Here is a 26,039-nt window from a genome sequence, read left to right as displayed (position 1 = left end):
TTGATGCCATTGGTAAATTTCTTACCGGCTTACTTTCAGCCCTGATGCTTTCCTGTCATTGCAGGGTGGTTTTACTCTTCCGCATAAAACGCCTTATGACTGACATCTGGTTCAAACTAACGAGACAGTTTGTGATCAGCTAAATTACATGTAATGTTAACATTATTTTACATTACATTTACCTTGGTCTTATTTATTCACAGATACCTCACCCTGAAATGCAATGACAAAGAGATTACTTCATATAAAGTAAAAAAGAGGAAACAATAACTTGACTTGACTCAGGACCATGCTCAGGCTCTTTAATAGTTGTTTGTTTAAAATATTGACATGAATAATTTCATCAAAACATCTCACCCTCCTCCATAATATAACAACCTGTTAATTCAGAATTCACTCATTATATTTAATAACTTTCTGTTTTTCTGTCATTGCAGGGTGGATAAAGCCATATCTCATCAGATCTCATGCCTAATTTAGGGCTAGTATAAACAAGACAATGGTCATGTAAGTAAAAGCAAACTGAAAAAAGGATGCTTGCACTGTGGATCTTTACAACTTAAAGCTGAAGACACTACACCTTTCTGCAGAGGAGCTTCTTAAGGTGATCATTAATTCTCCTCATTTTTAGTCCATAAATGATTGGATTAAAAAGAGGGTGATATACTACAAATTGTAAAGTCATTATCAAACGAACAATTTTTGGAGAATTAAGTTCCAGTCGAGGAAGTAGTACATCACAGGAAGTTAAACAGGAAAAGTTGATTAGAACCAGCAGATGGGGTAAACAGGTCTGTGCAGCTCTTCTCCTGACTCCTTTACATCGATACGATACTACAAGTATCCTGCTGTATGAGAAAATTATGAAAAGCAAAGGGAGAAGTAGAAGAGTAACAAGAACAACAAAGCCAAATATTTTCAGTATTCTTGAATTAACACACTGAAGTGTTAGAATTGTGCTGTTGCAAAGTATTCCTTCCAAATAAAAGCTACAGATTTGTTCTCTAGCATTTAGTAATAATGCTACTGACGTAATACACGCAGGCAGAATCCAAGCGGAGAACAGGAAAATGTTAACAGTTGTATTTTGCATGAGGGTTGTATATTTCAGAGGGTTACATATAGACACATATCTGTCATAGGCCATAACCGACAATAGAAAGAAATCAGAACCTCCTAACCAGTAATATAAAAACCACTGGCAGAGACATGCTGGATAAGATATGATCTGTTTATCTGATAAAAAGTCAATCAAAAGCTTTGGGTAGATAGCAGTGCTGAAAAGAACAGAGTTGATTAACAAAGCAGCAATGAAAATGTACATTGGCTCATGCAGGTCTTTGTAAATCATTATGATGAACACAATAGTGACATTACTGCTAATTATTAACATATACACCGTAAACATGACCACAAAATAAAGATATCTATATTTGTGCACTTCCACATGCCCACCAAAAGTTATATAAGTCACATTTGATCTATAATCCATTGATAATGTATGCAGTAAGAGGATAACAGACAATATTAATCTGACATAAACAGCACTAGATTGTCTCTCAGTCTTCAGTACCTGACCTTGATTTGCTCTGGTGTGATCCAGCAAATACACGGACTGGAAAGTGATCTGTGAGAGTCGGTGGGAGGTTTTTTATCAAATGACTTCATCCTCCATGGATCTCATTGAACTCTCCAAAGGATGAACTCTGTAAACATCTTGATTCTAGAAGGCTGAGGTCATATTGATATTTTTTATGCCAAATGAAAAGAAAACATCTAGACACAAGATATAATAAATAAATAAATACAATAAAGAAATACATTTTCTGTTTGTTTGAACTGGAAAGTGAAGCCAAGAATCCCAATCAAGAAACTTTTGGGGATACAAGCTTCCCCCCTCGTTGAACGGTTACGGTGTCCTTGATTGACACAGCTTTAGTCGACTTTCACACAAACACAGTTGACGTGGCCACACGGTTAGTATTTGTTTAAGTTCATCAAATATCGTTTTAGGTTATTATGTTTTTTTCTGTTCAGTTTAAGATCCAAATCAGTGTTCATGATTATTTTTCCTCTTAGTTTTTACGATGTGTCCGAAAACAAACCTTTACCTTCCTTTAATGCGCCCTAAAGGCGTATGTCCTCCTGAGACACCATATTGCTGTCTTTACTGACATCCTTAAAGTCATCCTCAAAAACCTTGAAGCCATTGGATCGTGTCACTGGAGGAAGGTCTTTTGACAGCAACTCTGTGGCACAAGTTGGTGATCCATTGTGAGGTTTTGAACAACCTACAATACTCCATCCAAGATCCGTACAAACTGCATAGGGTTCATAGTCTCCCCTTAAGATTACCTGCTGCGGGGCCAGTGCCCTTAAACAATTGTAGCCTATTAAAAGACCAACTTCAAAATCTAACTGAGGTGGAATTTAATTTGCTAGTGTGCAAAGATTAGTCCACTGTTTTGCCGTTTCACAGTTGGAACGTGTATGTGTGATTCACTAGTATGCCATCTTTGGTATAGGAAGGAGATAGATCTATGACTGTTGAGGAATTGTAACCTCGTACTCTGTGACCTGATACCCTCTCATTTTGCATTAATGTATTCTTTCCAATCATGGTGGTTAGCTTCAGTCTATCAGGATGTGTGTACTTCACATATTTTCTTCTTTAATCAGGAGATTTCCCTTTAAACTCAGGGGAATAGTGTAGGCCATGTTTGCTGTCTTGACAGAACATGCAGGGGAGCCTTTAGCCTGTCTTCGGCTACATTTGATTCTGCGTCTCTGCTACTGTCTCTATATGGAGAACACTAGAACCTGATCACTTTAATCTATATAAATCTCTCTCTACGATCACCACATAAACAATCGTTTTAAGCATGATGGTTGTATATTTCAGAGGGGTTACATATAGACCTGTATGACACGCTGATTAAAACGAGGGTTTGAACTTCCAAAATCGGCCCACCAGAGCCCGTGATCTCACAAAATCCAGATGTCATAAAGCCATGAGGCCTGTACAAAAGCCTCTCCAGATTTGTTGTGCTCCACTCTATCAAAGTAACAGCCCACAAATACTGTCCACACAGAGGACTTTAAATAAGATGTGTGTTTTGACTGGTATCTCAGTTTTTTAGCAGGTCACCCTGTAAGGGATGTCTTTCCAGGCGGAATTTAAAAATCTTTAAGTATTGAATAAATATCAGTTAGCGTCTTCAATACTTTTTCCTGGAGTCATTTCACATTAGTTTCATGTTAAAATTTCATGTTAATAGCTCCTTTAGAAATATATTTACTGAGAATAATGGTGACGTGTTCAATACTTATTTTACCCGCTGTTTACTGATTCGCCCAGACGTGGATCCACACACATAATAAAACTCCTATTTCTATATGGTAATTAATACACATACCATATGTAAACTGATATGGAACATATATCCTGATAACTATTCATAACTATCAATTCGACATTTTGGGCTTGTTTTTGTCTATTTATTCTGGAAGAGTTGAGATTATTATTCTCATTGGATGAAGATGCATTGCATGAAGCCTCCTGCCAGCAGGCGCATTTAAATAAAAATAATCTGATTAGTGACGAGGCACTTAAAATGAGCCTATACATTTTCCCAACACTTATGCATTCAACTTGGCTGCGATTGTTTGTTGGGCTTGTAGCCCTCGCAGGGGGGCGGTGTCAGTTTTTGCCATGACTATATGATTCACTTTATTTTATTTTGTATAGCACAATATCGCAAATTTGCCTCAGAGGGCTTTACTGTCTCTATACGTGTGACATCCTCTGTCCAGAAGCCCTCACATCGGCACAGGAAAAACTCCACAAAAAAAGCATTCGATGGGGAGAATAAAGGGAAGAGACAGAGGAGGAACCCCCCCCCCCCCGGGATGGACAGACTGCGATGGTTGTACAGAATGAACAATGTAAAAGATGTACAATACGATCAATTAATCTGATAGAAATGATTAAAATACACATATTATCTCCTCATATGCGTTCATGATCATCTCCTTCATCAGCGGAGAGGGGGACGCTGTTCCTTTAAGTGAATTTTCCATTGTACTGCTAAAAAATCCTTGTTTCAGTGATTCGCTTCAAACGCCTTATGACTGACATCTGGTTCAAACTAACGAGACAGTTTGTGATCAGCTAAATGACATGTAATGTTAACATTATTTTACATTACATTTACCTTTGTCTTATTCATTCACAGATACCTCACCCTGAAATGCAATGACAAAGAGATTACTCCACATAAAGTAAAAAAGAGGAAACAATAACTTGACTTGACTCAGGACCATGCTCAGGCTCTTCAATAGTTGTTTGTTTAAAATATTGACATGAATAATTTCATCAAAACATCTCACCCTCCTCCATAATATAACAACCTGTTATTCAGAATTCACTCATTATATTTCATAACTTTCTGTTTTTCTGTCATTGCAGGGTGGATAAAGCCATATCTCATCAGATCTCATGCCTAATTTAGGGCTATTATAAACAAGACAATGATCATGTAAGTAAAATCAAACTGAAAAAAGGATGCTTGCACTGTGGATCTTTACAACTTAAAGCTGAAGACACTACAACTTTCTGCAGAGGATCTTCTTAAGATGATCATAAATTCTCCTCATTTTTAGTCCATAAATGATTGGATTAAAAAGAGGGTGATATACTACAAATTGTAAAGTCATTATCAAACGAACAATTTTTGGAGAATTAAGTTCCAGTCGAGGAAGTAGTACATCACAGGAAGTTAAACAGGAAAAGTTGATTAGAACCAGCAGATGGGGTAAACAGGTTTGTGCAGCTCTTCTCCTGACTCCTTTACATCGATACGATACTACAAGTATCCTGCTGTATGAGAAAATTATGAAAAGCAAAGGGAGAAGTAGAAGAATAACAAAAACAACCAAGCCATATATTTTCAGGATTCTTGATCTCACACAGTGAAATGTTAGAACTGTGCTGTTGCAAAGTATTCCTTCCAAATAAAAGCTACAGATTTGTTCTCTAGCATTTAGTAATAATGCTACTGACATCAAACAAGCAGGCAGAATCCAAGCGGAAAACAGGAAAATTTTAACAGTTGTTTTTTGCATGATGGTTGTATATTTCAGAGGGTTACATATAGACACATATCTGTCATAGGCCATAACCGACAATAGAAAGAAATCAGAACCTCCTAACCAGTAATATAAAAACCACTGGCAGAGACATGCTGGATAAGATATGATCTGTTTATCTGATAAAAAGTCAATCAAAAGCTTTGGGTAGATAGCAGTGCTGAAAAGAACAGAGTTGATTAACAAAGCTGCAATTAAAATGTACATTGGCTCATGCAGGTTTTTGTGAATTATTATGATGAACACAATAGTGAAATTACTGCTAATTATTAAAATATACACCATAAACATGACCACAAAATAAAGATATCTATATTTGTGCACTTCCACATGCCCACCAAAAGTTATATAAGTCACATTTAATGTATAATCCATTGATAATGTATGCAGTGAGATGATAACAAATAATATTAATCTGACATAAACAGCACTAGATTGTCTCTCAGTCTTCAGTACCTGACCTTGATTTGTTCTGGTGTGATCCAGCAAACACACGGACTGGAAAGTGATCTGTGAGAGTTGGTGGGAGGTTTTTATCAAACTACTTCATCCTCCATGGATCTCATTGAACTCTCCAAAGGATGAACTCTGTAAACTACTTGATTCCAGAGGGCTGAAGTCATAGATGTTTTCTATGCCAAATGAAAAGAAAACATCACAAGATATAATAAATTAATTTAAAAAAGAAATAAATTTTCTGTTTGTTTTAACTGCTCTTCATACTTTTCACTTTCAGCAGGATACTTGTAGTATCGTATCGATGTAGAGGAGTCAGGAGAAGAGCTGCACAGACCTGTTTACCCCATCTGCTGGTTCTAATCAACTTTTCCTGTTTAAGTGCATATGATGTACTTCTTCCTCGACAAGAGTTTGATTGGCCAAAAATTGTAAGTTTAATGATGGCTTTACAAGTTGTAATATATCACCCTCTATTTAATCCAATCATTTATGGACTGAAAATGAGGAGAATTTATGATCACCTTAAGAGGCTCTTTTGCAGAATTGTTTTGTTTCTTCAGCTGTTACGTTGAACCAATAACCACAGTGTAAGTATCCCTTTTTTAGTTTGATTTTACTTAAAGGTAATTTATATGACCGTTGTCTTTAAGTGTATGGCTGAAGTTTAAAGTAACCAGGCCATAAGCAGGAGATCTGATTAGATAAACCTTCATCAATTCTTAGAAAGCAACCCACCACAATACAGAAAAAGATACAAATAAGATAAATAAAAAGAAGAATCAAAATATAATATAGACATAATCTGCACGGTCTTGTTTACCTCACCTGTTGGTTTGAACGTGCTATTCAGTTTTTTTGCATATGATATTCATATAGTTCAACTTGGATCTAATTTTCTAAAGATTCTGAATGCCATTTAACGACCCTCTCTTTAATTAAATAAGACATGTACAAACAAGGCCTCTGCTCTAAAAGTGCCATACCTATGATAAGAAGGGCCATATCTCTAGTCTCAACTACTACTACTCAATCTGGATCTCATCTTATTCAAATTGCCTTTTGCGGACAGTATTTTTGGAAGGTTTTACTTTAATTAAGTCCAACAAATCAAAAGGTTTAGTACAGGCCGCACAGCTTGTAGAGAAATCTGGGTTTGTGCGATCTCAGGCACTGGTGGGCCAATTTTATAATGTCTTATTTTAAAAGAAATATCTTTGTTAAAAACAGCAAAGGTGGATATGATGATAGATATGATTCAGATGCTTGCTGTTTTGTTCGCCATTACTTTGGAAAGGTTTATCTGAGAGAATTGTTAAGCATATTGGCATATTGAGGGTGAAATTTTTTTAAACTCTTAGGTTATGTAAGAGTTGTGTTTGGGGAATTTTTAAGTCGATAAGTTTATGTTGAAGGCAAGACTAATGTTTCTGTGAATGTGCGAAATTGTTATTTTGTGTGTGTTGAGTATCTCTTTGATGGCAGAATTCTCGGGTTGGACCTGAATCGGTTGTTAGTCATTTATTATGAGTGTTTCTATATGTAACGGTATGTTCAAAATTCCATATCACGGTATTAAAAAAAACATTCTGAGGGTATACCGGTATATCACGGTATTGCTCTCTCAAGTAAACACATACATTTATTTACCCCAAAAACGGCCGTGGCTGCCCAAACAGCTGTTCGCCGCATGCGAGTTAGCTTGTTAGCTCGTTAGAGTGTTATCTTGTTGTGGCTGCTAGTGTTGCCACCATTGTTTTCTGATCTAACGTAACTTACGTCAGATTTTCCAAAACCAAACCATCCAAACAGACACAGCCCCTCCCTTGGGCACAAGTTGTGTTGCTGCATCTCTGGTCTCTTGTTGTTCCTCCTATATTTCGCCTTCCATGTTTTCATGTAGCAACAGCGTTACTTCTTGTTGAGAGCTGTACCTAGCATGCAGTTTGGCGGGGTAATTTTTATAAATGTACAATTATTAGTGTTACAAATTGTTTATGTGTCACAAGCTGTTGTGACGTGATACCCTGTTAAAGAGTGTTTGTTGTGTGTTATTCATTGTGGTTATAAAGTTATAACCATGACTCAATCTCAACACACAACTGACAGACACACAACAGACAACTAGCTCCGACTGCCGGGAGCTCCACGATGATGTGTGAAAATAAAATCTGCCGCCTGCCGAAGACCAACATTAGTTGTTATGGCGTAACACCGGTATGAACGGTACGTGAGAAATTTATACCGTAGGGAGATCTTATACTGGTATACCGTTTTAACCGTGCAGCCCCATATTTAACCCTCTGCAATATCCATCTATATTCACTAAAAAAAGCACTGAGCCTTTCCCTGTGTTTTGCTTGGCTTCACCCTGCTTTTCATATAGCAGTCCCAACAATTCTGAAAGCTAAAGCAAAATATTGTAGTTTTACTTCCAAAAAAATGTTTTGTAACAACATTTATGGACTTAAATGTGTCAGACCAAGAGTAATCAATATGTTTGGTATCAGTAGCATTTGACGTCCTTAAAAGGTATTCAATGTACTAATTTTCTTGAACCGTATAAAGTGTCCTTAGTCCTTTCCTTGATACTACAAGGAAAACGTTCATCTTCAAATGCTTATCTGCGGTCCAGTTGCGATGTGCAACAGTTGCAGCAGGGGACCCTAAACTTCTGCTAGGCCACATCTACCAGCTCTGACTGGGGGATCCCAAGGTGTTTCCAGTCTGGTGTGGGGATAAAATCTCTCCACCTAGTCCTGGGTCTTCCCCGAGGCCTCATCCCAGATGGCTGTGCCTGGAACACCACCCTAGGGAGGTTCCCTGGGGGCCTTCTTACCAAATATCCAAACCACCTCAACTGGCTCCTTTCCACGCAAAGGAGCAGTTGCTCTACTCCAAGCCCCTCATGGATGGTTGAGTTGCCCACCCTATTTATAGGGAAGACGCAAGCCATCCACCTGAGGAAACCCCCTTTCCCTGACGATGCCTTGATGCTCTGTCCATTAATACCACAAACTGGATTGGCAAACTGGTGCAGCCCTGCCGAAGGGCAACCCCCAAACAGAGACAACTTTAACCTACGGCCAAGAACCCGAACACAGCTCGTACAGGCGTATAAGGATAGGACGACCAATATTGGGGGGGACCCGGTCGCGAATTTTCATGTATAAATATAGAATTGTAGGCAATAGACTTAACAAAAAATGTATGGGGAATGGTATTCATTTAGAGGCCCCCAATGTCTAAACCATGGTTACGCCCTTGATCGAATCATTTATTGTGAACTTTAGATTCTTCAAAAACACCACAAGTGCAACAACAGAATGTTAAATGACCAAGGACATACAACTTAAAATCTGGTCATGATTGGATGATTCATTAATTTGGCTTAGAAAACATCTATGACTTCATCCCTCTAGAATCACATTGTTTACAAAGTTCATCCTATGGAGAGTTCAGTGAGATCCATGGAGGATGAAGTAGTTTGATAAAAAACCTCCCACCGACTCTCACAGATCACTTTCCAGTCCGTGTGTTTGCTGGATCACACCAGAGCAAATCAAGGTCAGGTCCTGAAGACTGAGAGACAATCTAGTGCTGTTTATGTCAGATTAATATTATTTGTTATCATCTCACTGCATACATTATCAATGGATTATAGATCAAATGTGACTTATATAACTTTTGGTGGGCATGTGGAAGTGCACAAATATAGATATCTTTATTTTGTGGTCATGTTTACGGTGTATATGTTAATAATTAGCAGTAATTTCACTATTGTGGGCATCATAATGATTCACAAAAACCTGCATGAGCCAATGTACATTTTCATTGCAGCTTTGTTAACAAACTCTGTTCTTTTCAGCACTGTTATCTACCCAAAGCTTTTGATTGACTTTTTATCAGAAAAACAGATAATTTCTTATCCAGCATGTCTCTGCCAGTGGTTTTTATTTTACTGGTTAGGAGGTTCTGATTTCGTCCTCTTGTCCATCATGGCCTATGACAGATATGTGTCTATATGTAACCCTCTGAAATATACAAACATCATGCAAAAAAAAACTGTTTACATTTTCCTGATTTTAGCTTGGATTCTGCCTGCTTGTTTGTTTTCAGTAACAATATTAATAAGTGCGAAAAGAGAAATCTGTAAATTTAATTTAAAAGGAATACTTTGCAACAGCACAGTTCTTACACTTCACTGTGTGAGATCAAGAATACTGAATATATATGGCTTGTTGAATTTTGTTACTTTTTTACTTCTCCCTGTGCTCTTTATACTGTTCACATACAGCAGGATACTTGTAGTATCGTATCGATGTAGAGGAGTCAGGAGAAGAGCTGCACAGACCTGTTTACCCCATCTGCTGGTTCTAATCAACTTTTCCTGTTTAAGTGCTTATGATATACTTCTTTCTCGACTGGAACCTGATTTTTCTAACATTGTAGGTTTAATAATGGCTTTACAAGTTGTTATATATCACCCTATATTTAATCCAATTATTTATGGACTTAAAATGAGTAGAATTCATGATCACCTTAAGAAGCTATATTGCAGAAGTGTGTAGTGTCTTCAGCTTTAAAAATGAACAGAAAACATCTCTCTTTCAGTTTGATTTTACTTACATGACCATTGTCCTCAAGTATATTGCTTATGTTTGTAGTAGCCCGATGACATAAACGTTTATCAATCCTAAAAGGAAAACAATACAGATAAACACACAGATGAAACAAACCTAGATAAAAGAAATATAATGAATTATTAAAATATAGTAAGTGGTGCAGTGAGGTTTTTTAGAGATAGGTCGTTATATCAATGAGGGTTGTGATGAGATGAATGCATGTCAATATTTTCAACAAACAACCATTAAAGCAGGAGCATGAGCATGTTTCTGATTCAAGTTTTTTTACTTCATTTTGAGTAATAGGCTGTCTCACTATCCTTGCATTTTGGGGTGAGGTATCTGTAAATAAATAAGGAATTCGAGTAGTGACATGTTAGTATTATTTGCCAGTTACGTTTTAATTAATTTTATTTTTGTATATATTCCAGAATAACTACTTTTCCACAGAGGGCTTTACAGTCTGAACATTTTATTTTCAACAACAATAATGGACGATGAACATAACGTAACATACATAATTCTTCATCATCATGTTGGACGGGACAGAGGATGTTGCATGTGTACAGACTGTAAAGCCCTCTGAGGCAAATTTGTAATTTGCGATTTTGGGCTATACAAAAAAAAATGAATTGAATTGAATGTTGTTCATAGATTCCGTGGCAAGCTAACCTAGCTAGCTAGCTAGCTAGCTTTAGCTAAGAAGTAGCAGCAGCACAGAGAGAGACCGGAATTAATGTTTGCAAGAGGAACAAACATTCTTGCTTCCAAAAGTTAGTAAAGTTAAGTTAAGTCGTTTTGTAAGTAACTATAACTAACTATAGCTATAGTGTGTTAATGTGTTTTGTTCACGCTGTGGCCCGTGTCTTGCTAACTATTACAGGTTCACCAACATTATTAACGTAATGTCAGTCACGCGGTCCCCACATTCCCCGCGCTAAGAGCCAGTTGGAGGTTCAGACCGCCATCGCTCTGCGCTCTCTATCGCAGCGACGTTGTGGTTTCGATGGTCTCCTGACGTCACACCGAGCTGCCCGTGAACGCTGGTTTAAAGTCAGTCATTAAGGGCAACTGTTAACCAGTAATATGCATGTTATAGCGCTGAGCCGTTAGTCCCGTGAGCCTACTCGCGGGCTATTTGAGGTTATTTGACTCAAAATGATGTAAAGAGGTTGAGACATAGACAAGCACGTGTGGCGAATTGTTCAAGTCACTCGTTATTTTTGTCTGTGCATTGACTTTGTTTGTTAACTACTCTGGTGAACACAGTATTAAGAACCATGTGTACACTTTTAATATGTGTTGCTCTAATCCTCATTTCATTATTTTTATTACAGATCCAGGATGAGCTTTCTTGAATCACAACATGCAGCTTGAAACAAAGTTCATGTCCAAGCAGGAGGAACACTCAATGGTCTCAATCTCTTCCACTCCAAAGTACAGCCATGGGACTGAGGCTGAACGCATCCCACTCAAGGTTTCATTCATTATTATGTTTGCAAATGTTTTATTTTATGATTTAAAAAAATTGATAAGGGAATGTTAACATTGGATTTACTCTCCAATCTAATTGCATGCATTTTAGTTTCCATAAAGTTGACACTTTATCAGGTACATAATAATTCAAATTTAGAATGTTCAAATTTAGAATGTCTTTATTGGTTGTAAACAAACATGTTGTCAGAATATATAGTATTCCAGTAAAATATTTTCAATGATAACAATCACAATATTGAAAATGAACATTTGACCGCTGAGAATACATAGTAACTATAGCAACCAAAGGCCCAGGTTTGACACTTATCAAACAGCGCTTTAATATTACAGATTATTTTTTACGTTGTTGATTGTCGGGTTTGGCATCCCAATCCCCGCCGCCTTCAACTATGGACCAGGCCACAAGAGGACCCAGCCAGGTGCTAGGTGGTTGCATAGAATCAGTCCAACTGACTATTCTGAATCCCAAGACACGATGTACCCGCTCGAGAGACTAAAACAGATGTAACCAGTTTTCTGACTGGTGTGCCGTTTTGAACAAGGCCGTGGTGAAAGGGCATATATACGTATTGGAGTATATGCGTCCCCCATTTCGGGGCAGCATACCAAGGGCAACATTGACACACTAGGGAGCCACAGACTAGTGCCCCCTCATCTGGGGAACATTGCACAAGAACACTGCTATTTCGCCAGGTAGCCTATTCTGAGTCGTTATAAACCAACTTCCCCCGGGCTCACGACACGTAACGTTAACCGGAAGCTGCATCACCGCTACGGCCGATCCCCTGAAATCTAGCCTTCACCAATCTCCAACCAAACCCCTGTAACCCCGCAAGAATCACTAAAGGAAACAGAAACTTATCGACAGATTGGACACACTAAACGCTAAACTCTTGACTTTCTAAACGTTATGTGTCGACCGCTGTGCCAACCGTCAGGTAAACGCCGGCGCGCTTCCTGTTGACGTCATCGCGCAAAAAATATTGAAAAGTCACCCAGTAGAAGCAGCTCATAGCCTCCAGTCTTACCATTTATAGCCACCCATGCTAGTTGGAGCGATCAACACCGAGATGCAGCTCACAGCCATAATCCTCAGCATTTACATAACGTAACATCGAAGAAAAGACCAACCTCTCCAGCTAGCTTAGCAGGAGTATTTATAAATGTAATAAATGTTAAATATTTAACTAATGAATAAGAAATAATGCGTGTTTAATGTTACATTTTTAATTGTACAATGCTGGCTAAATTGTATAGTATCCCTACTACTACTACTACTACATAATATGATACAATATTGATGTTGTAAATATATTAATTCCACGATATAAAAACATGAAAAGATCTACGAATAAAATCTTGTGGTTGCTGTTGTCTTTTCATGTCGACTGTTGGCTTGTCAGTGACGTTACAATAAACCCTGGATGAGGAAGTTCACACAGATCGATGTCAACTGAAGCTGTGTCAATCAAGAACATCATAACTGTTCAAAGAGGGGGGGGAATCACCCAAAATTTCTTGATTGGGATCCTTGGAGTAACTTTCAAGATCAAACAAACAGTAAATGCACGTGGACATACAACTTGAAACTTGAAATTTGTCATCGAAAACATCTATGACTTAAGCCCTCTAGTATCAAGTTGTTTACAGAGTTCATCCTTTGGAGAGTTCAATGAGATCCATGGAGGATGAAGTAGTTTGATAAAAACCTCCCACCAACTCTCACAGATCACTTTCCAGTCCGTGTGTTTGCTGGATCACACCAGAGCAAATCAAGGTCAGGTACTGAAGACTGAGAGACAATCTAGTGCTGTTTATATCAGATCAACTTGTTGTTGTAAAGCGCTATATAAATAAATTTGATTTGATTTGAATATTATTTGTTATTATCTTACTGGATACATTTTCAATGGATTATAGAATTAATGTGACTTATATAACTTTTGATGGGCATGTAGAAGTGCAAAAATATAGATATCTTTATTTTGTGGTCATGTTTACAGTGTATATTTTTATAATTAGCAGTAATGTCACTATTGTGGGCATCATAATGATTTACAAAAACCTGCATGAGCCAATGTACATTTTTATTGCAGCTTTGTTAACCAACTCTGTTCTTTTCAGCACTGTTATCTACCCAAAGCTTTTGATTGACTTTTTATCAGAAAAACAGATCATATCCTATCCAGCATGTCTCTGCCAGTGGTTTTTATATTACTGGTTAGCCGTTTCAGATATCTTTCTCTTGTCCATCATGGCCTATGACAGATATGCGTCTATATGTAACCCTCTGAAATATACAACCATCATGCAAAAAAAGACTGTTACCATCTTTCTTATTTCCGCTTGGATTCTCCCCTCTTGTTTGTTTTCAGTAGGAATATTACTAATTGATAAAAAAGAAATCTGTACATTTCATTTGAAAGGAATACTTTGCAACACATCAATTCTAACACTTCACTGTGTGAGATCAAGAATACTGAATATATATGGCGTGTTGAGTTTTGTTACTTTTTTATTTCTCCCTGTGCTCTTTATACTGTTCACATACAGCAGGATACTTGTAGTATCGTATCGATGTAGAGGAGTCAGGAGAAGAGCTGCACAGACCTGTTTACCCCATCTGCTGGTTCTAATCAACTTTTCCTGTTTCTTTGCATATGATGTACTTCTTTCTCGACTAGAACTCGACTCTCATAAAATTGTACGTTTTATTATGACCATACAATTTGTAATATATAGCCCTCTTTTTAATCCAATGATTTATGGACTAAAAATTAGGAGAATTAATGTTCACCTTGGAAAGCTCTACTTTAGAATGTTGAGCTGTTTCCAGCTGTTAAATTGTAAGCATTCCTTACAATGTAAGTAAATATACTTTATGTCTATAAAACAGTTGTGGATATTTTTGTCTACAATGTATTGCTTAAAATCCAATGAGATAATCCTTTATCAATCCTTAGAGGCCAACCCAGCACAATAAACAAAGATGATAGAAATAAAATGAAGTATCAAAATATAGTGGTGCAGTGAGTTGCGTTCAGACAGATGTTGTTATATTATGTAGGATGGTGGGTGAACAATTAATGCAAGTCCATATTTTTAACAAAAAACTGTTTTATGAATTATTAAAATTAAAATTATGAGGATTCGTCTTGTCAAGTCAATATTTCCTCTTTATTACTTCATGTTGAGTTAAAGGTGGTCTCTCTGTCAGTGCATTTCAGGTCGAGATATCTGTGAATGAATAAGACCTGCGGAAGCTGAATGTTATTTATATTTGCAGTTATTTGATCTACCTGTTATCTTTGACAACATGTTGTCAAAGATAATAGTTATTATAAAACATATTCAACATATATCATTTTTGATTGACCCATCAAAGTGCAGAAAAACTGAGAAAAACCTCCACAAGCCTACTTACATTTTAATTGTGCTCTTTTCATTAGTGCTATTTACACAATACTCCGATTTTATGTTATGTGCTTCTTTCTTTTATTTATTTTTGCGCTACACCGTTGATGAGGTCTACAGAATTCTGTTGTTAGTCATGTCTCAAAAGAGTGTTTCTATATCTTAACTTCTGTAATACCCAGCTTTAATGACAAAATACAGTGTGTGGTTTTATCTTTGTTTCTGCCTGCTTGTCAAACTGCTGATTTGGTCGGAACCTTAAAGGGATTTTTTAGTCAGAATAAACTTGACAGTCTCTACTGCATCAAAAGAGCAGACTATACATGCTTTGGTTTCTCTGCTAAACTTAGCGCTTTTACCTGTGCTCTTCATACTTTTAATATACACCAGGATACTTATAATATAAAAGTCAAGGCAAAAGCTGCACTCACCTGATTACATCACCTGTTGGTTTTCAAAATTGTAAATTTAATAATGACTTGACAAACTATTTATTTTCCTCCTCTCTTAAATCCATAACAATATGTACTAAACATGAAATAAATCTCCCCACCCCTGAATATGTAAAACTGATCAAATATTTTTAAATAGATGTAATAGGGATGTTACTGATGGTAGTGTGCATCTTTTCTTACGTGATAATAATTCAGAAGTGACTCAAAATATCCCGATTAAAACCTATTAGAAGACTAGCAGCGGGCAGAGTAGCCATCTGTGATTCAAAGTGCCCCCGTACTTAACTATGCTTTAATTTAAGCCTAATTAATATTTAGTTAATCAACTGTGCACAGTTGACAAGTTCAGAATATTAGCTCCAACAATCATGATTGTTTTTTCCCACCAACTACAACTACTTACACATTTTTTAATTTGACATTTAAACATGGGGGTCTATGGGATTGACTCGCTTTTGAAGCCACGTTTTCCATTTGAAAAACCGGGAATCATGGTTTGTAGCAGGGAACGAGCTACATTGCAGGTCTGTGGACAGGCCCTCTAGTATCAAGTGGTTTTATCCCCAGCGACATACATTGCATTTTAACCGCCAATCTTGCCGTTCCCGACGCACCCTCTCTACTCCATGCCCCCCATCTCCCTCTCATCCCTTATCCCTTATGCCTGCAGTACCATCGAAAACACCACATGAACTCATCAATCCCCGGGGCTTTGCCACCGCAAACCTGTTTGACTACTCTAATTTCTCAAGAGGACAAACAACGATTTGAAAAGTTAAAGTCTTAAACTAATTAATTCCAAAAAAAGGTCAACTTGAATCCAACAAACACGTTGTTACAAAATATCAAAATAAACTCTTTGCTTTCTTTCATGTTCCTCCTCGGTAATGTGACGTCTCAAACGCCCCCGACTGCTCCCCCCGACTTTCTCTTCTTCAAGCTCCCGTCAGGTCAAACCGCATCAGAATCCTTTTCAGCTGGGCAGCCGCCATGGGCCTGGCTGCCTTGCCGACTATGGGAGTTGTAGTTTTCCACTCCTGCTGCCCTGATGGGTTGTAGTCTCTACTGAAACCCTTTAGGGCAATGTACCACCCAATGAGGACCAGACCTCTCAAGACATCACACTAGCAACTTCCACCAAGAAAATTGATGATATTCCTTCCTTAGCCTCCAGGACGTAGTATTTGGATTCAGGACTTCCTCAAGACTTTTAGGCCCCAACCTACAATGAGAGCTTTAAAAATCGAAGTTCATTACATAGAGCAATCTTGTTCAATGCCCCCAACCTGCACAGGAATTCGAGAGAAGCTGAGAGTTGAAAACGTTTTGGACCAGGGGCCTCCTCCAGTCATTCCCACCCGCACCACACGTTTGGTTTAACCAGGTCTATCCTGAGTCTTCCCCCTTCCTTTGACCAAACTCACTACCAAATGGTGATTGGATCATTTATTATGAACTTTAGATTCTTCAAAAACACCACAAGGGCAAAAACAACACGGTAAATGCAAAAGAACTTACAACTTAAAATCTTGTCAGGAATCAGGAAACGTTTATTGCCATCATATGTTAGACATACATAGAATTTGACTTGGCGGTTGGTGCATGATGGAAGACAGTACAATAATGGACAACAAACAACGTAGTGCAGCAATAAGATAAAAATATAATTATGAAAAAATAATTCTTTAATTTATATTCATAGAAAACATCTGTGACTTCAGCCCATTAGAATCAAGTTGTTTACAGAGTTCATCCTTTGGAGAGTTCAATGAGATCCATGGAGGATGAAGTAGTTTGATAAAAAACCTCCTATCGACTCTCACAGATCACTTTCCAGTCCGTGTGTTTGCTGGATCACACCAGAGCAAATCAAGGTCAGGTACTGAAGACTGAGAGACCATCTAGTGCTGTTTATGTCAGATTAATATTATTTGTTATCCTCTTACTGCATACATTATCAATGGATTATAAATTAAATGTGACTTATATAACTTTTGGTGGGTATGTGGAAGTGCACAAATATAGATATCTTTATTTTGTGGTCATGTTTACGGTGTATATGTTAATAATTAGCAGTAATTTCACTATTGTGGGCATCATAATAATTTACAAAAACCTGCATGAGCCAATGTACATTTTCATTGCAGCTTTGTTAACCAACTCTGTTCTTTTCAGCACTGTTATCTACCCAAAGCTTTTGATTGACTTTTTATCAGAAAAACAGATCATATCTTATCCAGCATGTCTCTGCCAGTGGTTTTTATATTACTGGTTAGTCGTTTCAGATTTCTTTCTCTTGTCGTTCATGGCCTATGACAGATATGTGTCTATATGTAACCCTCTGAAATATACAACCATCATGCAAAAAGACACTGTTACCATTTTCCTGTTTTCAGCTTGGATTCTGCCTGCTTCTCAGCTTTTAGTAATATTATTATTAAGTGCCAAAAAAGAAATCTGCAAGTTTCATTTGAAAGGAATACTTTGCAACAGCACAGTTCTAACACTTCACTGTGTGAGATCAAAAACACTGAATATATATGGCTTGTTTCTTCTTGTTACTTTTGTTTTCCTCCCTGTGCTCTTCATACTGTTCACATACAGCAGGATACTTGTAGTATCGTATCGATGTAGAGGAGTCAGGAGAAGAGCTGCACAGACCTGTTTACCCCATCTGCTGGTTCTAATCAACTTTTCCTGTTTCACTGCATATGATGTACTTCTTTCTCGACTGGAACTTGATTCTTCAAAAATTGTAAGTTTAATAATGGCTTTACAAGTTGTAATATATCACCCTCTTTTTAATCCAATTATTTATGGACTAAAAATGAGGAGAATTTATGATCACCTTAAGAAGCTCTTCTGCAGAATGGTGTAGTGTCTTCACAATGATGACTGTCATATTTTTTTTCAAAATACATATACATGAATACGTTGAACATTTAAAAACTGGTTTCTAAAAGATTATTGGACAGAAACCAGATTGTAATATGAACTGGGCAAATAACTGCAGTTTTTCTAAGACCCACAGGCATTGGGTTGAACAGAAAACCACGGCGTAAGCATTAATTTTTTAGTAACATGACCGTTGTCTTCAAGTGCATTGCTCAAATTTAAATTATCCCTAAAATTTATGAGATCTTATGAGATAAGCCTTTATCAATTATTGGAGGGCAACTCATTACAAAAATGAGTAGTAATCTACGGTCCACGACTGTTACAGAGAGGTCGTTTGTGTATTGGTTGATTGAACGTTTTATCTCATAATTTTGACTTTCTATCCCTTTTCATTAGTGCGGAAATGAGCTTCTATGGTTCTGTGAATGCCTAACTTCAGCCAATCCATAGACAGGGTTTGTAACAAATTAGATGTAGAGATATCATTGTGACTGACTCCACCCCCTTACCCTCAAAAGTAACTACGGCGAGCGCACAGAAAACACCTTCAAGCGCGAGGAGAGACTAGCCTCACGACCAAGGAAGTTCACTTTCTGCGAGCGAGCAAATATCTTGCGCAAAACCGACCTCGCACGAGACCGACTTTTGCTCTCTCGAAGCGGACTTCTGCTCACGGATGTTTAATTTACGCATGCGCATGAACCTTATTTGCGCTCTCAAATTTTGACAGTGATTTGCCGCCATATCAAAATATCATGAGTGGTGCAGTGAGTTGTGATCTGACCAAGATTGTTATATTACGGAGGATGTTGGGGGGGTTGTGATAAAAACAATACAAGTACATATTTTAAACAAAACAACCAATACAGCAAGCATGAGTGTGTTTCTGATTTAAGTCAAGTTATTGTTTCCTCTGTATTTCTTAATCTGTAGAAATAGGCTATCTTTCTGTCAGTGTTTTCTAAGGTGAGCTATCTGTGAAGGAATAACAAAGTCCAGTAGAGGCTGAATGTTATAATTATTTGCTAGCTCGTTGATCCACGTGTTTCAATTAATTTTATTTTCTGTAGCCCAAATTATATTACAATTTGCCTCTAAGGGCATGTTTACGGTCTATATGTTAATAGTTAGCACTAATTTTACTATTGTGGGCATCATAATGATTCACAAAAACCTGCATGAGCCAATGTACATTTTCATTGCAGCTTTGTTAATCAACTCTGTTCTTTTCAGCACTGTTATCTACCCAAAGCTTTTGATTGACTTTTTATCAGAAAAACAGATCATATCTTATCCAGCATGTCTCTGCCAATGGTTGTCATCCTACTGGTTAGCCGTTTCAGATTTCTTTCTCTTGTCGTTCATGGCCTATGACAGATATGTGTCTATATGTAACCCTCTGAAATATACAACCATCATGCAAAAAACAACTGTTAATATTTTCCTGTTTTCAGCTTGGATTCTGCCTGCTGGTTTGTTTTCAGTAGGATTTTTACTAACTGCTAAAAGAAAAATCTGTAAGTTTCAAATGAAGGGAATACTTTGCAACAGCACAGTTCAAGCACTTCACTGTGAGAGATCAAAAATACTGAATATATATGGCTTGTTTCTTTTTGTTATTGGTGCAATTCTCCCTGTGCTCTTTATACTGTTCACATACAGCAGGATACTTGTAGTATCGTATCGATGTAGAGGAGTCAGGAGAAGAGCTGCACAGACCTGTTTACCCCATCTGCTGGTTCTAATCAACTTTTCCTGTTTAAGTGGATATGATGTACTTCTTCCTCGACTGGAACTTGATTTTACTAAAATTGTACGTTTCATTATGACTATACAATTTGTAATATATCACCCTCTTTTTAATCCAATCATTTATGGACTAAAAATGACGAGAATTCATAATCACCTTAAGAAGCTCTTTTGCAGAATGGTGTAGTGTCTTCAGCTGTCAACCTAAACAGAACACTACAGTGTAAGCATCCCTCTTTCAGTTTAATTTTACTTACATGACCCTTGTCTTCAAGTGTATTGCTTAAGTTAATAGTAGCCTGATGAGAAAAGTGTATTAATCCTTACAGGGAAACCCAACAAAACTCAGATAAACACACAGATGATAATAACATAAATAACATAATCAAATCAAAATATATCAAGTGGTAAAATGAGATTTGATCATTCAGAGGTTGCCATATAATGCAAGAGGGTTGGGGGTTGTGATGAAATGAATGCATGTTAATATTCTAAACAAACAACCATTAAAGCAAGAGCATCAGCATGTTTCTGATTCACGTTGTTTTTTTATTCCTGTTTCTTACTTGATGTGGAGTAATGGGCTTTCTCACTGTAGGTGTTTTTTAGGGTGAAGTATCTGTAAAGGATTAAGGAATTTCAGTACAAGCCTCTATTCCCCTTATATACACCCATGTGCATCTAATCACCGCCACCTAGTGTCCAAAATACCAATATAAATACATCCAAAACAAAATATCATGCCAACAGTTATTGGCTCCTACACATATCAAACACTGGTTTATTGATGCAGTGGGAAGTATGAGTTTGTCCATTGAGGATTAAATGCTCTACATTCGCTGTCCATTTGTTTCTCATTTGTCTCACCCGTCGCTTTGTCAGTCTGACTTGTCTTTTTCTTAAATTTTGCTATCTTTCTTTTCTTCCTACAGTCTTTATATTTGTAATTTGACGCTACCTCTCTCGTCTGTCCGCAGTATTGAGACGCAGTGACCTCTGAGTTACTGGAAGAAATCAAAGATGAATTTGCATCTCCCACTTAGTGTTCACATTCCATTCCAACACAATTAGCAGGGTGATCTCGGCCAGTGACAACACTGTGGGGAGATGGGCAGGTCGCGCTAAAACCCATTTGACGGACCGGTGCTGTTAAGGCACCATGCAAAGCTGGCTGATGTCTACATACGTGTTGCTTGTTTTAAAGCTTTGTTCGGTTGGGGAGGTTGACCAGTGCCCCTTGGAGGTAAACTTTAAAGCCTCTATGCAGCGCCTTTGGCTTTCAAATATTCTCCAATCTACAGAGACAGCGACTCCATCCCTGACCCCATCTAATGTGTGTGTCAAAATTATTAACAAAAACCTCCATGAGCATCAACCAATCCTGTTTAACCACATATGCTATATGATTAATAATGGCTTTACAAGTTGTAATATATCACCCTTTTTTTAATCCAATCATTTATGGAAAAAAATAATAAGAATTTGCAATCACGTAAAGAAGGTATTCTGCAAAATGGTGTAGTATCTTCAATCCAATTACTGCCATTGGTGTGTCATTATAAATACTTGAATAATTGACATTTTAGAAAAAAGCCTTTAATGTTCAAAGTGAATACGCAGCATCCATTTTCACTTTTGATTTTGGAAACGTGACCGTATCGTCATCTGGGCAGTTTGTCATTTTTTAATTGTTGGTCCGCTCAGTGGTGGATCGTAACGGTAGGATAGACAGACACTTTTCTACGTCCTCCGTTTTATGCTTCACGGAGACGTGGCTCTGTGGATCGATTGCCGGACTCCGCGCTCCAGCTGGTGGACTTCAAGCCGCTCAGAGTAGACCGCAACACGGAGCTCTCTGGCAAGACGAAGGGTGGAGGAATCTGCTTCTACTCCAACAGCAGCTGGTGAAACGACGTAACAGTGATAGAACAATGATGATTAACTGTAAACCCTTTTAATCCCCCGTGAGATTTCCCAGCAGACACTCGACCAGATACGGCGTGAGGAGCGGACCAACCTGGACTCCTTGGTTATTGTCCTTGGGGACTTTAACAAAGAAACCTTAGCCATGAACTTCCTAAGTACAACCAGCTCAATAAATGCCTTATCAGAGAGGAAAACACAGAGAGGTTGTCTTTTCATGTCAACTGTTGGCCCCTCAGTGACTGTAGAATGAAGCCTGACTGAGGACCTCACACAGGTCTATGTTTAATGAAGCTGTGTCAATCAAGAAAACCATAACTGTTCAAAGAGGGTGGGCCGCTTGTTTTCCCACAAGTTTCTTGATTGGGATCCTTGTTGCCATTTTCCAATTAAACCAAAAAGTGGATGCAAACACATATAGGACTTGAATCTTGTTGTGATTAAACATTTCTTTAATTGGCCATAGACAACATCTATGACTTAAGCCCTCTAGAATCAAATTGTTTACAGAGTTCATCCTTTGGAGAGTTCAGTGGGATCCATGGAGGATGAAGTAGTTTGATAAAAAACATCCCACCCACTCTCACAGATCACTTTCCAGTCCGTGTGTTTGCTGGATCACACCAGAACAAATCAAGGTCAGGTACTGAAGACTGAGATACAATCTAGTGCTGTTTATGTCAGATTAATATTTGTTATCATCTTACTGCATACATTATCAATGGATTATAGATTAAATGTGACTTATATAACTTTTGGTGGGCATGTGGAAGTGCACAAATATAGATATCTTTATTTTATGATCATGTTTATGGTGTATATTTTAATAATTAGCAGTAATTTCACTATTGTAGGCATCATAATGATTCACAAAAACCTGCATGAGCCAATGTACATTTTCATTGCAGCTTTGTTAACCAACTCTGTTCTTTTCAGCACTGCTATCTACCCAAAGCTTTTGATTGACTTTTTATCAGATAAACAGATCATATCTTATCCAGCATGTCTCTTCCAGTTGTTTTCATATTACTGGTTAGCCGCTTCAGATTTTGTCCTCTTATCCATCATGTCCTATGACAGATATGTGTCCATATGTAACCCTTTGAAGTATACAACCATCATGCAAAAAAAGACCATTAACATTTTACTGTTTTCCGCTTGGATTCTGCCTGCTTCTTTGTTTTCAGTAACAATTTTTCTAAGTGTTAAAAAAGAAATCTGTGAGTTTCATTTGAAAGGAATACTTTGCAACAGCACTTTTCAAACACTTCACTGTGTGAGATCAAGAATCCTGAATATATATGGCTTGTTGAATTTGGTTACTTTTTTAATTGTCCCTGTGCTCTTTATACTGTTCACATACAGCAGGATACTTGTAGTATCGTATCGATGTAGAGGAGTCAGGAGAACAGCTGCACAGACCTGTTTACCCCATCTGCTGGTTCTAATCAACTTTTCCTGTTTAACTGCATATGATGTACTTCTTCCTCGACTGGAACTCGATTCACCAAAAATTGTACGTTTAATAATGGCTTTACAAGTTTTAATATATCACCCTCTTTTTAATCCAATAATTTATGGGCTAAAAATGAGGAGAATTTATGATCACCTTAAGAAGCTATTCTGCAGAATGGTGTAGTGTCTTCACACTGATGATTCTCATAGTTTTGTGTCATAATACAGAAACGTGAATACTTTGAACATTTAAAACAATAATGCACACCGAATCTTACACCTACGCCAGTGTAATGATATCAACTAAGCATATCCCTTCAGTCCAACGTGCAATGATTTAACAGGTAACCACAGTGTAAGCTTCCATTTTCAGTTTGATTTACTTACATGACCTTTGCCTTCAACTGTATTGCTCAAGTTCATAGTAATCGTAAAATAAGCATGAGATCTGATGACATAAGCCTTCATGAATCCTTGGAGGGAAACCCAGCACAATATAGAGAAACATACACGTAAGAAAAAAAATATGGAAAAATAGGATGTGGTGGAGTGAGTTGTGATTGGACAAAGGTTGTTACATTATGGAAGATGGTGGGGGGTTGTGATCAATTAAATGCATGTCAATATTTTATACGAACAACCATTAAAGCATCAGCATGTTTCTGATTTGGCATCGTGTGTAAGTACATTGTATAGTTTTTTTGCACTTTGAGACAGTTTTTTTTTAAAGCAAAAATGTAACTTTTTTTCTGTCAAGTTATTGTTTCCTCTTCATCATTAATCTGGATTAATACCTTGTCTTTGTCAGTTCATTTCATGGTGAAGTATCTATGAATCATATCGTTATTGATGAACTCCTCGAAAGTTCACAACTACACATATATTTACCCTTCCAACATCTTTATGACACGTTTTTTAATAATCATCTTTAATTTCAACATAGGGAACCCAGAGTATTTTTTTAACTTGTATTTAAAATACGTATTTCAATATCTTTTAAATATTTTATCATTTGTATTTGACAGGGTCGTTAAAAATATTACGTAATTCGTAACAAAATACTTTAGAATGTAATTATTTTATATTTAAAATATTATTATATTCTATTTAAACACTTTCTCCACGAATAGAAAAAACAGTTCACAAGTTTAGTCTTCAAGTTCAATGGAAATATTTTAACGAAGTGTAAAAGATTGATGTAACTAACTTGATGTATAGTCAATGTGTGGGTCCGGCTAGCCTATGGTTGTATTTTGTACAGATTTCAATTCATACTTAATCAACTCAGTGGATGCTTTAATTCAAAGCTCCAGGATTGGTCAACGTGAAAAATAAATGAAGTTCAACCATGCTTCTCAATTCAAAATGTCACACTTGCTCACCTAATCACAAGCATTGTCAACAACGTGTTGGAGATTTAAGTAGAAGTGCACACCTAGCGGTGGGAAATATATTACATGTAGTAATGTTTAGTGTAGAATTGTAGTTTGTGTTATGTTAGATAGTAGATATTACATTTGTATGTTAGATGAAGGGAATGCATCATAGTCGTGTAAATCATATAAATACTGTAAACATTAACATCCTGTCATGATGTAATGTTAAAACCTGGGTGCGGAAGCTAATTGCCGTCCTTAATAGATTTCTCCCAACTTTCTGCCCAAAGAGGGTTTTTATGGGAGATTTTTCTCCTGTCAGGTATTAGATGAGCAACTGGACAGCCCAGTGAGGCAAACTACTGCACCACATAAACTGTGTTAAACCATGAAGAACTGTGATCTTATATGTTGTGTTGTAATTAAAGTTTACTAGTTATAAGATAAAGACAAACGGTGTATGCTTGTTATATTCACTCATTGAGGCATAAAGCCAAGTGCATCTGGCCCATCATGGCGCTGGGCCAGATGATCAGAGCACTGCTAAAGTGCTGAAAAAGAAATCTGTATGTTTCATTTGAAAGGAATACTTTGCAACAGCACTTTTCAAACACTTCACTGTGTGAGATCAACAATAGTGAATATATATGGCATGGTTCTTCTCATTATTGTTTTACTTCTTCTTGTGCTCTTTATACTTTTCACATACAGAACAAAAATTGTACGTTTAATAATGACTAAAGTTTTTTAAAAGTTTTAATGTATCACCCTCTTTTTAATACAATCATTTATGGACTAAAACTGAAGAGAATTTATGATCACCTTAAGAAGTATCTTTACTTTGTCAGAGAGAACCTCAGCCCTCTAGTATCAAGTTGTTTACAGAGTTCATCCTTTGGAGAGTTCAATGAGATCCATGGAGGATGAAGTAGTTTGATAAAAACCTCCCACGACTCTCACAGATCACTTTCCAGTCCGTGTGTTTGCTGGATCACACCAGAGCAAATCAAGGTCAGGTACTGAAGACTGAGATACAATCTAGT

General features: G+C 37.2%; 6 protein-coding genes and 1 pseudogene across 6 annotated transcripts; 5 read left to right on the top strand and 2 right to left on the bottom strand.

Annotated features, from left to right (window-relative positions):
* Nucleotides 1-574: 574 nt before the first annotated feature.
* On the bottom strand, nt 575-1,492 carry LOC119228754 (olfactory receptor 11A1-like). Its single transcript, XM_037488672.2, has one exon. It carries the CDS (start codon nt 1,490-1,492, stop codon nt 575-577), a length of 918 nt encoding a protein of 305 aa, XP_037344569.2.
* Nucleotides 1,493-4,605: 3,113 nt separating this feature from the next.
* LOC119228929 (olfactory receptor 11A1-like) lies at nt 4,606-5,523 on the bottom strand. Its single transcript, XM_037488927.2, has one exon. The coding sequence runs from the start codon at nt 5,521-5,523 to the stop codon at nt 4,606-4,608; it is 918 nt and encodes a 305-aa protein (XP_037344824.2).
* A 3,734-nt stretch (nt 5,524-9,257) lies between these two features.
* Nucleotides 9,258-10,175, top strand: LOC119228750 (olfactory receptor 11A1-like). The gene has a single exon (XM_037488668.2). The coding sequence runs from the start codon at nt 9,258-9,260 to the stop codon at nt 10,173-10,175; it is 918 nt and encodes a 305-aa protein (XP_037344565.2).
* Nucleotides 10,176-13,635: 3,460 nt separating this feature from the next.
* LOC119228748 (olfactory receptor 11A1-like) lies at nt 13,636-14,598 on the top strand. The gene has a single exon (XM_037488666.2). It carries the CDS (start codon nt 13,636-13,638, stop codon nt 14,596-14,598), a length of 963 nt encoding a protein of 320 aa, XP_037344563.2.
* Nucleotides 14,599-17,555: 2,957 nt separating this feature from the next.
* On the top strand, nt 17,556-18,473 carry LOC119228940 (olfactory receptor 11A1-like). Its single transcript, XM_037488940.2, has one exon. The coding sequence runs from the start codon at nt 17,556-17,558 to the stop codon at nt 18,471-18,473; it is 918 nt and encodes a 305-aa protein (XP_037344837.2).
* Nucleotides 18,474-18,676: 203 nt separating this feature from the next.
* On the top strand, nt 18,677-20,429 carry LOC119228975 (olfactory receptor 10K1-like; annotated as a pseudogene).
* A 2,457-nt stretch (nt 20,430-22,886) lies between these two features.
* On the top strand, nt 22,887-23,804 carry LOC119228944 (olfactory receptor 11A1-like). The gene has a single exon (XM_037488949.2). It carries the CDS (start codon nt 22,887-22,889, stop codon nt 23,802-23,804), a length of 918 nt encoding a protein of 305 aa, XP_037344846.2.
* The last annotated feature ends 2,235 nt before the right edge of the window (nt 23,805-26,039 follow it).

The sequence above is a fragment of the Pungitius pungitius genome, chromosome 10 (genome assembly GCF_949316345.1).
Source record: "Pungitius pungitius chromosome 10, fPunPun2.1, whole genome shotgun sequence".
NCBI lineage: Eukaryota > Metazoa > Chordata > Actinopteri > Perciformes > Gasterosteidae > Pungitius > Pungitius pungitius.
This window is presented reverse-complemented; position numbering and strand designations above follow the sequence as displayed.

What these genes read in the sequence shown, in the direction of transcription:
- LOC119228748 (XM_037488666.2), top strand. Translation starts at nt 13,636, where the DNA reads ATGGATTATAGAATTAATGTGACTTATATAACTTTTGATGGGCATGTA.
- LOC119228940 (XM_037488940.2), top strand. Translation starts at nt 17,556, where the DNA reads ATGGATTATAAATTAAATGTGACTTATATAACTTTTGGTGGGTATGTG.
- LOC119228929 (XM_037488927.2), bottom strand. Translation starts at nt 5,523, where the DNA reads ATGGATTATACATTAAATGTGACTTATATAACTTTTGGTGGGCATGTG.
- LOC119228750 (XM_037488668.2), top strand. Translation starts at nt 9,258, where the DNA reads ATGGATTATAGATCAAATGTGACTTATATAACTTTTGGTGGGCATGTG.
- LOC119228754 (XM_037488672.2), bottom strand. Translation starts at nt 1,492, where the DNA reads ATGGATTATAGATCAAATGTGACTTATATAACTTTTGGTGGGCATGTG.
- LOC119228944 (XM_037488949.2), top strand. Translation starts at nt 22,887, where the DNA reads ATGGATTATAGATTAAATGTGACTTATATAACTTTTGGTGGGCATGTG.